Source organism: Trachurus trachurus (assembly GCF_905171665.1).
Source record: "Trachurus trachurus genome assembly, chromosome: 1".
Taxonomy (NCBI): domain Eukaryota; kingdom Metazoa; phylum Chordata; class Actinopteri; order Carangiformes; family Carangidae; genus Trachurus; species Trachurus trachurus.
This window is the reverse complement of record NC_139891.1, coordinates 15,397,460-15,412,275: the sequence shown is the minus strand read 5'-3', so window position 1 is coordinate 15,412,275 and position 14,816 is coordinate 15,397,460. Positions and strand designations below refer to the sequence as shown.

The 14,816-nt window shown below is 44.2% G+C and overlaps 1 protein-coding gene across 1 annotated transcript in view; it reads right to left on the bottom strand.

Annotated features, from left to right (window-relative positions):
- Window positions 1-14,816, bottom strand: part of LOC310994351 (RNA binding protein fox-1 homolog 2-like) — a 36,726-nt gene that overhangs the window by 11,306 nt on the left and 10,604 nt on the right. Inside the window, exons 3-6 of the mRNA XM_083983001.1 lie at window positions 3,374-3,580; window positions 1,705-1,872; window positions 1,121-1,174; window positions 877-969 (exon numbers count right to left, since the gene is read on the bottom strand). Of these exons, the coding sequence (XP_083839127.1) occupies window positions 877-969; window positions 1,121-1,174; window positions 1,705-1,872; window positions 3,374-3,580 (522 nt within the window). The remainder of the gene's footprint in view (window positions 1-876; window positions 970-1,120; window positions 1,175-1,704; window positions 1,873-3,373; window positions 3,581-14,816) is intronic.

Below are 14,816 nucleotides of genomic sequence, written 5' to 3'. Positions count from 1 at the left end.
TTCACATCTGAAAACAGCTTTTTGAAGCATCAGAAATGACACCACACTTCTCACGGCAGTCTCATTCCCCAAAAACTGCCCCCTGAAAACGCCCCCATCATGCATCAGTCCTCTTTAAAACATCACACATCAGACATACAAAAAAAATAATAAACCCAGTGACCCAGAGGCACCTGCGTAATATTAAGTGAAAGAGTGAAAAATTCTTCAGACCTCATGATCCATCCATGCAACATATAGTAGCCTCTTACAGCAAGCACTTTATTTATTTATTTTTTTAAAGAGAAAAATAACTGAGAGGCCACTAACAGCCCTTCCAATCATAAAGACAACCATAAACCATAGATGGCCACTTGTCATGATCATGGAAGAAGTGATGATGGTGATGGAGAAGGTGCAGGAAAACAAAAAAGAGATCCTACATGCTGTGACAGAAGCGGATATCGTCAGCAAACGTTGTCATAGTGACGTCTCACCGGCCATGCCTGTTGTGTAGCCACTCAACCCAGCATGCTTTTTTTTGTTGCAAACCACACAGCTTTTTTAAGATCAAGGTGCAAATGGACAGCCCACGACATCAACGACAAGAACAAACAACAGCATAAACATCGTCAGGAAGTGCCGTCAAAAAAGAGACGTCTGTGTGCGCGGCACCACTGCACCATGCTATAGTGAAGCCAGAGGGGGTTAGAAACACATACAGTCATCCGGAAAAAAACACAACAAAAAAACCTTCTCTGGGGCAGAAACAACCAGAACAAACTCATTCTCATTGTTGGACATGGAAGGGAAAACAGAGGAGAAAATGGTCACTGTTTCCACAAAAAAAAAGAATTAAAAAAGAAGGGGGGGGGGGGGTCGAGGGTTGTGAGTTACCTCGATTTTACGTCCTTCCACCAGTGTACCGTGAAGTTTCTCTCTGGCCCTCTCTGCATCTGCACTCGTCTCGAACGTTACAAAACCGAACCCCTGTGAGCACAAGACACACAAAGACAGAAAAGAAAAGGGAAAAAAAGGAGGGGGAGAGTGAGAGGATGATGGTGATAGCACTAAGCTTTTTCCTAACATCATTCATGGTTGACAAACCTAAGAAATGAGGTGTTGTTCCAGTTGCACTTACCTTGGATCCCCTCTCATTAAAAATGATCTCCACGTCGAGGATTTTGCCATATTGCTGAAACAGAAACGAAGAGGAGGAAAATGAAGACGCAAGGATGTAAATTGTGTACCAGATCTCGCCACAGGGTGTCAGCACTGTTCAGCCATGATGTGCTGGCGCAGAGCCAGCTCTAGTACTCCTTTTTATTTTTTCTCCCTAACATATCTTCCTTGCCTCTGCTCTTTTTGATGCGCCACATTTTAGAGACATTTGTCCTACAAAACAGCCAAACAGTTGTGCACCTGACTCTAAATAAGACAGTCCAAGTGATAGTTTTGGATATTCTGTCAAATGTGACAGAAAACGATTTCTTTTAACTGAAATAAACATGACAGATCCTTATATCTATTTTAAAAAACGTCTCTAAAGGATCATAGGAAATAAACAGTAAAAGGTAATTTGAGGTGAGGAGAGCTGACGTCACTGGATGGGTCCTTTGAGTCAGTATTTTGACTAACTGCATGTTTTTAATCCAAAGCTCCTTTTACTGGGTTGTTGTTATATGAAAGTGCATCGTGAGAAAAGGACAATATCACACAGCGTACCCCAAACATCTGCCGTAGGTCGGGGTCTCGGAAACGGAAGGGGATGTTGGACACGTGGAGGCGTTTGGGGGTCCCCTTGTCCGAGTCATCCACAGCACTTCCCCCACCCCCTCCTCCTCCTCCTGAGCCGACCCCTGACTGCCCGTCAATCTGGGACGACCCATCAGACTGCAGGGACAGAGGAACATGAAAGGGACACAGAGCTCAGGACAGGAAAACAAATGAGTGATGTCTTAATAGGACTGTGAAGTATGACAATAGAGATGGGGGAAAAATGTTTTCTACTGTATATGCTGTGGAGGTGTTTATGCCATTATACTGCAAGTTATTTTCTTATATAACATAATGGAATAGCCTGTTTTCATTTGCATATATTGTCAAAATGGTAAATACTCATATTTAAGTAGCCAGAACCTGAACATGTTTGTCATTTTTGCTTAAAGAAAGACTATTTATTGATTTTCAAAATAGTTGCCTATTAATTTTACATCTATGAGCTTGATATAATCCATTGACTCATTGCGTCTCTCGATGATCTAGTTGTCTTTGTCCAGGTGGTATTTGTGAAGAATTTCATTAGCCTTTTTTAATTGATAAGCTACCTTGATGAAGCATTTATTGGATTCATTAAATATCCAAACAACATAGTATTGATCAAATTTAATCAGTTATTGATGAAAAAATATTCCAAACAAGCCACCCCCCCAAATGTGAGGAATAGGATGTGAGCCTTTTCTGTTTAATCCAATTTTAAATTGAAAATGTTAAGATTTTGTCCTGTTGGCTTCTCAATCAATTTTCAGAAAATTTTAATACTATGATAAACACTATATTTGTATTGCGATACACACTGAGGCTTTATTCATACCCCATAACTGACCTCGCTGAGGACAAGATTCATTTTGTGAAATATGGGAATCTCTTTTTTGCTGAAAGGTAGTTAATAGCAACTCTCACTCTCACTCATATCTGTCCACTCAGGTGTAAAAACAACACAGCGTGTTAATGATCTCATATCATCGAAATGTCAAACTTGAATTGGGTTGTGTATTTGTAGGACATGGCCAGCCTGAATAAATGCCGCTCAGCTCTTTTAAAAAGAAAACAAACATTTTATCAACAGTGAATCTAGTCTTAAGTTACAGTTTCAAATTTTCTCAAGCCTGAAACGATGTTTGTATATCTGAACTCCTTACATGTGGTTCAAGAGGTCGAAGTAGTACATTTATATTAATGTTACTTTATTGTGTTATGAGTTGATCGTGGTCACATTATATCATTTTAGATGTTTATTTTAGTAGTTTTTCAATAAATGTTGTTCCCTTTACAACGCATTTTACTTTCTGTTCCCCTTTCCTGAAAAAGTGCAGAAATTCTTGAATCAAATCAAAAATTTGCGAGCAATCAACCATCTGTGTGGACAGTGTGACTGGTAAACTGGAGTGTTTTGATTTACACTCAGCCACTGAGTCACTGAACGGCAATGGCATTGAATCACTGGGAAGAGTCAAATCAGTCCACCCCTACTTTTTGTTTCATTTATTTTCATTCACTCATTTTTTTTTTTTTTTAATCTGTTAACGTATTCCCACACGGTTTCGCTCTCTGTGGCCTCCGGGGCAAAGACCTGATGTGGGCTGCACACAGAGGGAGAGGCTACAGCACTCACTTGGACACTGAGGCTGTTGGCGGCGTTGGCTGCACTGTTCACTGCCCCGCCAGCTTCCACGGGGCCCTGCACGGCCCCCGGTGCGTACAGGCTGCCCCCGTAATCCAGGGCCAGGCCGTTCTGGGGGGGTGGCGGCGGAGGTGGGGGGAATGCGGAGAAGGGTGGGGGTACGAGTCCCTCCTGACCGCCAGCACTATCCTGAGAGCCCTGTTGGAGAAAAGAGAGAGAAGAGTAAAAAACGAGAGAAGGAAGGTGGGGGTGGGGGTGGGGGTGGGGGCGTTTAAAGCTTAAGTAGCTGGCTGGCCAAATTCCACAGTATCTTTTACTGAGAGCATCACCCGAACACACAGAGACCACTTTCCTAAGAGCTTCAGTCTAAAAGTCATACAAGCATGGATATTATATTTCCATTTCCTCCTGTGTTTGTGTGCGTGTGCAAATGTGTGCATGTATCTCTGCTACCCCCCACTCATTAAATATTCACTGCAGCCGCATCTATTATTGAGGGTCAGATGCCTCCATGCTCAGAGTGTTGTACAATGGTGAGTGTCGAACGCACACACGCACGCAGGCACACACACACACACACACACACACACATACACACACACGCACACACACGCCTCTGCGCACAAACCACCTTTGACACACAAACACCCACACACCTAAATACTGGCACAAAGACCAACTGTTAGTGAGGGAAGCCTGCCCAAGTATTTTATGGACATTATTCTTACCCCCACCCCCCCACCACCTCCTCTAAGAAAACACTTGTGTAAGTCGCCAGAGTTTGCGGCTGCGCGTGTAGGAGAACAATACAGGCACCCACAAAACACATGGCGGAGAGACACACAAACATGACACACACACACACACAGACACACACACACACATTCCTTGCTGTTGGCAGTGGGGTATGGTTACCCTAAATGGTAACAGTTGTAGAGAGAGAGAGGAGGCAGACAGCAGGGACGGGAGAGAAGAGGAGGATGGATGATAAAAGGTGGTGACTGATAGAAGAAGCATGACCTGTCTCTGATCATCGCTGTGCAAGATAAACCCACCGGCACTTATTATAACCCACTTACAACAACAATGGATGCACACTCAGTTGATACCTATTGCTAAGAATGTTATGGACAATATTCATTTATTTATAACAGGACTACGAGTCTGCTGCCATGGCTCTGTGAGGATGTTTCTGAGTTGCCAGCTTAGAAAACTCTACGTTTGCCGACTGATTTTGGTGCTTTAGCTTGAGATAATGAGATGATTAGCACTGCTAGCACAAAACACAAATACATCCTGTAGTTGTTGTAAGATATTTGAATCATCACCGTTGCAATCCCTAACGCCATGCTGCTAGCAGGGCTGATGAAAACACAACATATCAGGCTTCGTCCAGACAGAACACTAAAGTCCAGGACTTATTTTCATCGTTGCCCCTGGTGTTTACACTGGCCGGCATCCTTTATCAAGACAGAGACAGACCTTCATTGTCTGACATTAAGATATATTAAAAAACAATAAAACTCACAACACTCCCATAAATCACGTGAAATTCATATCATTAAGACAGCCGTTGTAAAACAAGTTTATGATGCAAATATCAATGAAGTAGAGGACAGAATACTAAAAACCCTACACGTCTATGATTAATCCTGTTTGACAGCCAGCGTTTAGCTTCTTATTCTTTTCTTTTTCTTTGTCTTATATATCCTTGTTCGTCTCATTCTACTTCTACCCCCAATTATAATAATCATTATCAACTTCAACATTAATTACTGTTACTATTATTATTAAGTAATAGTGGTATAGCAGAAAAGCATGCAGTGATAATAATGTATTTGCTACTTAAATTAATATTTTGCGACTTGTTTTAAATCCAAAATGATGAATCCCTCTAAAAACGACTTCATGCTCTACTTGACATCTGCTTGGCTACGCTGACTCTGTGTGTGTGTGTGTTTGTGTGTGTGTATCTGTCTGTGTTTGTGACTGACAGGCTGCAGCGATGCCCATCTGAGTTGCACAATAGATCTCTGTCCCTTTGGGAGTGCTAAAAGTGTGTGGGAGGATGTGTGTGTTTGTGTGTGTGTGTGCGTGCGTGCGTGTCAACGTGTGCATGCCATCTGTCTCCCAGCTTTTGACCTTTCTCAGCGTCACACCTGTGACATGGCAGCCGGGCCCCTCGACTCAGTGACAAACCAGGGGATGCACACGGTCGACACGGATCACATCGATAGTGTGACATGAGAGCAGCTACAGCCGAGTCGCAGCAAGGAAATAGTGAGGAGAAACTTTGTGTGTGTTTGTGTGTGTGTGTGTGTGTGTGTGTGCATGAGTGAGGCCAACACAGATAAACCAAAGAAAATACAACTTGAGCTTCCCGTGTTGTGCTGAATATTTACAAGTCTCAAAAGAACGAGTCATTACAGTAATGAGCTTTGAACAGCTAGAGAGGTCAGATGTACTTTTACACTTTCATCTTTGTTTTTAATTTCTTGTCGTGTTGAGGGGCTGATGAGCAACAACAACAAATTCATTATATATTTTCTTTGAAATGCATCTATTTATCCTGGATTTAAACTTTGTCTTTGAATACATTTTCAGGGAAAAATAATTTACAGATGAACTTTAAAACCAGGACTGCCTTTAAATATTTCAAAGTTCATTTAGCTCTTTTTTTTTGCTAAATTGTTTTGTTCTCATATGCAAAGTGTTAAGAAAGTGAATATGTTGTGTATCCAAAAAATAGGAGTGAAGATACAAATTTAATTGTAATTAAGAGGATCTTATTATGCATATTGTTTGATTTAAAGCAGAAGTAAGTGATATATTTGTGTTAATATAAGTCTTAAATAGTTATATCTTCCGACAGCAATCACTTACATAGAGTGTTTGGTCTGAATCACGGGTCTGTCAGTCCCTCTGCTCTGCAGAGTCGAGGAGAAAACATTTATCGTATCCTACAGTTTTTATCCAATGAGGAGAGAGAACGGCATGCAGGGCTGTGTGTGCAGCCAAGGGACGCCGTGAATGTGGCGACGTAGGGACGAGGACTGTTATGGTGCGTTCAAGGAAACTCGTATTTTTCCGACCGTGAAGTCGTACCAGTTCGATCTGGTACGACTTCACCGGTCGGAAGTTACGAGTGGCCGTTATAGTGACTTTCACCGGTAAAACAGGTCGGAAAAACACGAGTGGGTTGCCTGGAACGCTACAAAGTCGTAAGTTGTGACTTGAAGCTGTAATTTACGATTTCAAAAGCCTGCCTGGAACGCAGCATTAGCGAAAACGACCGGACCACTTACTTCTGCTTTAATTTTAAGAAGGTTGAGTCTCTCAAAATCTACAGTATGGCAGATCAGCAATCTGTTTAAACATCATTCTTCATGTGTATATTGAATTCAATTCAGAATAAATTCCCTTTGGCATCAGAATCTACAGTACTTCAACTATTTCTTTTTTTCTCACTGATCATGTACGAGCAGAGGAAACAGAACCAGGTGTTTATTAATGCTTTGAACTCAACCTTATATGGCTGCAGTCCTGCTCTGCCTGTTGTGATTTCAGCAGGGTAATCACTAGCAGCAACCCAGTTATCTCCCTCCCTTCTCTCCCCGATAACAGTAAATACATCTTTTGTCATTAATCTCAAAGCGGTAAATCTGGTACCAAACTGTGCTGCCACACTCATACCTAAATCCCCGATACTGCCGCTGCTCTCCTGCCAGGTGAAGAGTCTCTACCTCGACCAGAACAGAAACCATGTTCTCCATCTTCAGTGCCTGGCACTCGAACAATAAAGCCGCCAGATTACTGACCACAGTGTCCAAGTTTAACTTCATTCAAATTTTCAGATAGCAGCTGTGTCCGCTCATCTAAACCCTGCAGCTGTATGAACCTCTTCCAATATCGTCCACAAGCCTCCAAATTAAGATTTTGCTAAATGATAACATCTCTAACATCCTTGCTTTCCTGTGCTGCCTTGGTTTCATGGTGCAGCAGAACCATCTTGTACCTTGGTTTACTCATCATTTGCACAGACTGTTGCACAGCCATTATTATGACTTGAGAGGGTTTTGCTTATGTAATAGCAATATGTATGTAAATATACATCCAGGTTTGCAAAAATCACAGTCACTCCAGAGTGTGCAGCATCAAAAACATTAATCCAACAGCATAACAGTATTCGATAAATATCAATTTCAATGTGTTGCATATCTGTTAATAATTTACTTCTCCCTCCTGTTAATTTGTTTTCTGTTAATAATAGATTCAATTTTAGGCTCTAATTAATTAGCGAAAGATCAAAAATTAGACCGGAAAAATTTTAATATGTGAATGTTTCTCTTTGTTGCAAAAAAAATCCAAGATCCAAAAGATCCAGTCTATTGCATCACTAATGGTAATAATGAAAGCATGTGCTGCAATCCTCTAATGAGACACCCTGAATGCATTATATTTTCACAATTCAGAAAGACTGAGCGAGTGAGAGAGAGAGAGACGAGGTAGATGTGAAATCAGTCTAGATAGGTTTTTTTAACTGCAGGAGACAGAACATAACAGGCAAAGTGATACTCCAGATGACGTCGCCTTTACACCATTACATTCAAGATTAACCGTGAAAATGATAGCGGGTGGAGCAAGTCATTCTGGGTCACCAGGTAAGAGCTAAAATGGATGACAAACAGAAATAGAGAAACTAGACCTGCCCCTGGGTCCGACTAGAAAAAGAAAGTTGATCACCCAGCTTTGGTTAAGTCACGAAACAGGAGAAGTAGAAGGGGTCGGCACATTTTACTGCAAGCATTTAAACTCTCCTGTCTATGAGTACAATTAGTCTCAAACAGCTTCAAGCAAGCAGTGAGGCTCCAAGACTGGTTACGTAGATCCATCTGTATCAATAATTATTAGCTGGATCATTATGAAATAATTTTACTGACGTGCTGTCATTAGCAAATATCCCAAAGCACTGTCCTGCCATGGTTGGGTTACTGTGGAAAAGAGGTAGTTTGTACAAACCTGATGTTAGTTCTGGGATGGTGCTTGCACTGGTTCAGAGTTGGTTCATATTGAGAACCTTTAAATAAGTCTGTCTTATATACGACAGGCTGGATTCATCACAGTAAACATCACCATATGCTTGGTATTCACAGCGCTACAACCAAGCACAACAGTGGCCGACCACATTGTCTGCTTCATTGATGTCATGTACTTCTAGTTTTTCTACTTCTTTGGATTAGACTAACTCTATTAAACTGCTGTTTGTTAAAGACAGTAAATATGTTTTAGTTGGTCTTCTTGGTTCCAACAATCACACCCCCTGCTTCTGGTGTAAACAGTTTTTGGGTCTTGATCAGGAAAGTAATAATGCCGCTTTTGATCCAGATTTCCTCCCAGAAAGTCAGTTCTTCGTCTCAGTCCAGCTCTGAGACGGACCTTAAAGGTAGAGTTGGAGATCTTATTCTGGAACATTTTTTAATGAATTGCTTGAAATCCCCTTCACACCCCGACTGCAACCAAGACATTAAATGCTTTTGCACAAAAATGAAAAAAGTCAGTCACCTGTGGAACGGACAAGCCTGTAAAAACACCATCCAATCATTTTGAACGCCACGTTCAAGTCAATTGGATCGTGATGTGTCAATTAAACTGCCATCTCTGTCCCTCCCTCCTTCCTCTGCGCGTACTGCTCTTCGTGTACTAATCGTGGCGAGTGCTCAGAGTCTTCAACAACTCACGCCGCGGGAAACACAACGCCGGTAACCCAATGTACCACACTGAAGTCTGGTAGGTGGCAATGTAGCTCTAAGCTGGATGCCGGATGGTTTATTATGATGTTAAATGTTTTCTTTCACGTGAATAAGCCATGAGAAAAAGCTGTCGGAAAGTTAGCGATGCTGTGCAGTGACGTGCCACGAAGGCGATACCTTCACGGAGCGACCCAATGTAATCCCAATGTGAGCGACGCGGCTTTCCACGATACTGTCGCGCATAGCGGGGCTTCACTGCACAGCAGCGCTTTCCTGTGCTCAGGAGGCATGGCTTTGCAGAAGTCTAAGGAAAGGGGCTTGGACTTTTGAATTGTCTATTTTTGAAATGTGGCTTGCTCAAATCGTTTTTTTCCAGGATCTCCAACCCTACCTCTAAACTTCCTTTGTGGAAAAGCAGTAATAAAGTATGGCAGATATGATAATATTTAAAAATAGACACAAAGGTCCCGAACATATCTGACAACCCAATCAACAGTTCTGATGGATCAGCTTTATTGTTTATAACCTTAAACTACCATGAGTATTAGGTGTACCTACTTGCTATGAAATTAATTGCCTTTCATGGGACAATCAGCCAGAACTGGAACAATAAGCAAAACTAAGGGAAGGGAAACAGTTGAGGAAATCCTGGTAAACTTAACTCAGGGATCCCCGTGCCACAGTGGCTGGTACAGAGTATACTGTTGACGGATGAAAGCAGAGTTAAGTGCACTGAAGTTCTACCTTTTATCAAATGTGTTGGGAAAACGACCCTCCTACTCTGCATTAAAATACCTACAACATGGCTCCACTGTTGTCGTACTTGAGTCCCAACATTCATGACTCATGACACAACTCACTCGACTACAGATGAGTCAGCCTTGGACTTGACAGGTTGTGATGCAACTCAGACAGAATGATAGTGACTTGGATTTTAATGCAGAACACTTGGGAACTGAAATTACTTTTTTTTTTAATGTTTTGTCTGCAACGCGATGTATATCATTTTCTCCGTCTATACAACACATCAAATCATATTTCTGTCAATCATAACATCCCCCTCATTGTTGGTGCTCATACACAGAAACAGACTACAGCCTTGCAGAAGAATGGACAACGCCGGCTGTTGCTCCTTTTGCCAGACCAAAATAGAAGCGGGAAGCCGAGCCAAAAACAACCTTGTATTTGTGTTTGACGATTGGCCTTTTCAGAGGAGATCCATTTTAGCCACATCGCAACAGCCCTCTCTCTACCTGATACACTATGTCAACAGCTCAGTATCTACAGAAATAGTGTGCCTGCGTGCCACTTTTTCTCCGCTCTCTCAAACCTTCAAGTTATGGGCCTTTTGCTGACTGCCAGTGGTCTTTGTGAGTCGCATCAGGATGAAAGCATCTACTGAATAAATGTACAGATCGGAGGATAAAAAGGAACACAAAGACGGAGATGGAGGGCATTCTTAGGCAATTGGAGAAGTGCTGCCCTGCAGACAAGCAAAACTGTGTGCAGTGCGTTCGTGTCAGCACTCAGGTTTGTGTATGTTTTGTTTGTGTACATGTCGTGTGCATGTCGGCGTGTGTGTGTTTTCGTGCACACGCTCCCCTGGCGTTAAGGCGTTAAGGGTTGTGTAAGTGTATGCGTTGGCCAGGCAAAGCCAGTGACTCAGAGCGGTAGCTGTAGCTGGCTTACTTTCGGGTCAGTTAGCAGCAGCAAGTGTGTCTGAGGAGGCATGTTATAAAATGTGCTTGTCTGCAGCAGTCTCAGTACGCTACAGGAGGAGGAGGAGGAGGAAGAGGAGAGGAGAGGAGAGGAGAGGAGAGGAGAGGAGAGGAGAGGAGAGGAGAGGAGAGGATGGCTAAGAGCTAACTAGGGCAGCACTGGGTCATTTCACATGAATAATGACATTTCAGGATCTTGCTTTCTCGGGCCTCGAGCCATTAGTCTATAGCCTAATTCAACAAACTTGACGACGGAAAATGTGATTCATACCGTTAGCAGCAGAAGCAGCAGCAGCAGCAGCAGCAGCTCACATTTGGCTCAATAATCATTTTAACTAGGGAAGTTGCGCTCAGCTCAGATCTTGGCTTTTGACTCAGTGTTGTTGTTGCCCAAGCTGCAAACAGCTGGAGAAACGTTTACGACGTGTCCGCGGCATACCGATGAGCCAGGAGACACCCTCTTGTTAAATTATTCCATCCCACGTCAACCCCTCCCTCTCCCTCCATCACTCGTCCTCCCTCCCCCCTCTTGCTGCTGTTCTCCCTTTCCTCCCACTCTCTCTCGCTGCTGTGTGCCTCGCTTCTTTACGCTTCATAAAATCCAGACGGGACCCTTGCATACGTCCCGCCCCCACGCGTGTCAATCAAGACCATTTGCCTCATAGCAACAGGATATCAGTTGTGCCCGGGCTCCTCCTCCCACACTCTTCTCCCATCTCCTTATAGGGTAACATGTCTGCTTGTCAAACAAACCCCTCCCAGTACACCCCCATCCTTTTCCTTGTAAGGTGTCATGTATGACTCCTCTTCCTCGCAGGCCTTTTCTGGGAGACTCCCCTTCAACATACATGTGTGCAGGAACACACACATGCACAGGCCTGTACTATACACACACACACTGACACGCGATCCCTGACTTCCCCTGTCATCTCCTCACTGACTGTGTCAATGGTTTGTTCTGCCCCGCTGCAGCGTTTTATGAAAAATAAACACAAACAACAAAAAGATGATGACATTTCGTTCCTCATTAAAAGCCACAGGCCCCTGCACGGACAAACACACGTGCAGGTGAGCACACAAACTCGCAGACAGGTATGTATTTACTCACTGTGGACACACCTCTTACAATACATTAAGCGTGACAAATGAACGAGTTAAGCTTGTTTAGGACTCGGGTAATGCTTCGTAATAATATGAGGCTCATCTGAGCGTCCAGTGTATTTTAAACATATGCACAGGCCAGCCGTGGGTCGGTGTTGTCACTGTCAACCGCACCGTCAAAGAGTCAGCGGGGGCAATCCCTATCTATTTCAAAGGCATGTTCTTTTGAAAGCCACACAGATGCCTCACAGCAAGCGCTTTTAGAGCCATTAGAAATGCAAATAGCTGCTAAAGAGGCATAACGGTTATGGCAGCTCGAGGTTGGAGCAATTTCATAACAACCTCTTTTTCTTTTCTTTTTTTCCAAGGCATAGTGCAAAAGGTGTTTACCTCACATGGCTCTCCCATCGACGTTTCCCTCACGCCTCGAACCATCTAACAATCTGTACAAAATGAATGACTAATGCGAGTTGCCACGGCAACATGGCTCATTGGGATCATTTAACGGCCATTATTGTTAACCCTGCAAAGAATCAATAACAAGATTTGGGAGGTGGAGGAGGCGGGTGTGTGGGTGGACAGGGTGTGTGTGTGTGTCTGTGTGTGTCTATGGGGAGGGGGGTGGATCCTCACGACCTGATTACAATTTATGCAAGCGTGGCAGCGCGTGTGTATAGTTTTGCAGCAGGTAGGCATCGCTCCCTTGCTTCAGGGCACACACTTAGGTGGGGCCTGAGAAAATATTTCAGTGTTTTGCACCAGAGCTGTTACTCCAACTCTCTCGCTCTGCACAGTCCAAAAAATATTAGCAGAGAGTAACACTGTGAGGGAGCTAATAAATCACGAGGCAACTGTGAACACTTACACAGACGCACACGAATGCAAAGTCAGCTTTACAGGCTGAAATTGCGTCACAGGGTGAGCCGTCTTCCTCCGGTTGACCTACAGTATTGTCACATCTCTGCGCTGCTCTCCATCTCTTCCACCGCACCGCGTCCATCTCTGCATGATTCAAGCTTCCTTATCTACGGGCTTTCCCTGGTAACTGACCGAGGGTGTCCCGTCACCTCAAAAAAAATCAATTTTCTATTCTCCCGCTCCCATTCTCTCGCTCTCTCTCTCTTTTCCAACCCATCCCCCCCTCTTCCATAGACTCTTAAAGGAAAACATTGAGATAACAGCTGCCAGGGCCTCGGGGAGAGCAAGAGGAGGGAGAAAAGAGGTCAAACAGTAAAGAGAGCAGGAATCCAAGGTACAGCTGAAAGAGAAATACACACACACACACACACACACACACACACACACACACACACACACACACACACACAAAAAAAGCCTGACTCGTACCGAATGAAATGTAATGATATGAACGAGACACTTCATGCACCAACTTTGCAGCCCACTGTGTGCTTGAGCTTCTGTGTGTTTGTGAAATGTGTGACACAGAAATTACAGTGAGGAGGTGTTGTTAGCTGAATAGAGGAGACGCAGAAGCGAGAAGGGAGGAGGAGAAAGAAAGAGAGAGCAAGAAGAAGAAGAAGAAGAAGAAGGAGGAGGAGGAGGAGGGGATAAAAAAAAGGACTGAAACAACTGTTCTATGGACACCTGTCCCTTTCCCTCACAGGCTTGAGCGATGTACAGAGACAGCTGCAGGGGCAATAAAGAAGAAAGACTTTCTTTTTACTTACCTCTCCTCCCCCCGCCCCCTCTGCTCCTTTACTGCTTGCCTCAGAAATATCTAAAAAAGAGTTTATCGCAGAGGCAACACACTACGCTGCTTCATCCAGCTACACACACACACACACACACACCAACATGCTGCACTATATGTTCACTTAGATTCTTCAGAGCATACATAATACATGGCAGAGCACAGTTTCTGGCAGTAACAGCTCTTGATGTTCAGATTGCGTGCGCTTCTAGCTCTGGGCAGGGGAACAGATGCCACAACAACAGCGTACAATAATACATCGCCGCTTGTGCATCTCACCATAGCGAATCATGACTGTAGCGATACAATCTCCTGTCTGTATCTCGCTGTCATCTACGCCTACTACGCTAGTTTCAATGTTTATATAGCTCGTGGAGAACTGGCCGCCAAAGTCTCAACAGGAGTCTGAAATGCCCTGACTGGACCACTCCTGTAAAAAGGGGTCAAGTAGAGTCCTCATCTGTTAGTGGTTAATTAACATTTCATGCTCAATGACAGTGCTGCCTGCTCTGGTGCCGCTTCATGTACAGTGGAGCCCCGTTGCTGCTGTGTCGGAGAGAGATACGGCGGACGCGTACACAAGGAGGAGGATATGAAAAGATATCAAGATAAACACTCACCGACAACACGGAAGGATAGTACAGTCCCATCATCGTATTCTGTGCAACAGCTCAAACTGTCGTCGCTCCTCTCTCTCTCTCTCTCTCTCTCCTCTTCTCACGCTGCCTCGCTTTCTCCTCTCCCTCTCCGAGTCTGTGTCACCTCACCAGCTCAGTCTTGTCTGTCTCAGAGATTCAAAATCTCCCTCTCTCTGCCCCCGCTCGCTCCGACTGCCCAGCCAACCACCCCCCCACCCTCCCTCCCCTCCCTCCCAGCCCCCTTCCCCACCTCCTCCTCCTCCTCCGCTGGCCTCTGTCCCTGTCACTCTCCCTCGCTCGCTTGCTTGCTTTCTTTTCTTCCCCCCCTCTCTCTTTCTCTTGCTCTCTTTCTGTCTCCCACTCACTCTTTTCTTTCCCTCTCCCACTCGCTCCTTGCTTTCCCTCTACCCCCTGCCTTCTGTTTTGCTGCTGTGCCCTTGCCTGCTCATCTCTTCTGTCTCTTCTCCAGTCCTCCTCCTCTCTCACCCAGTTAGCCCGATGCCTCTCTCTCCCCCT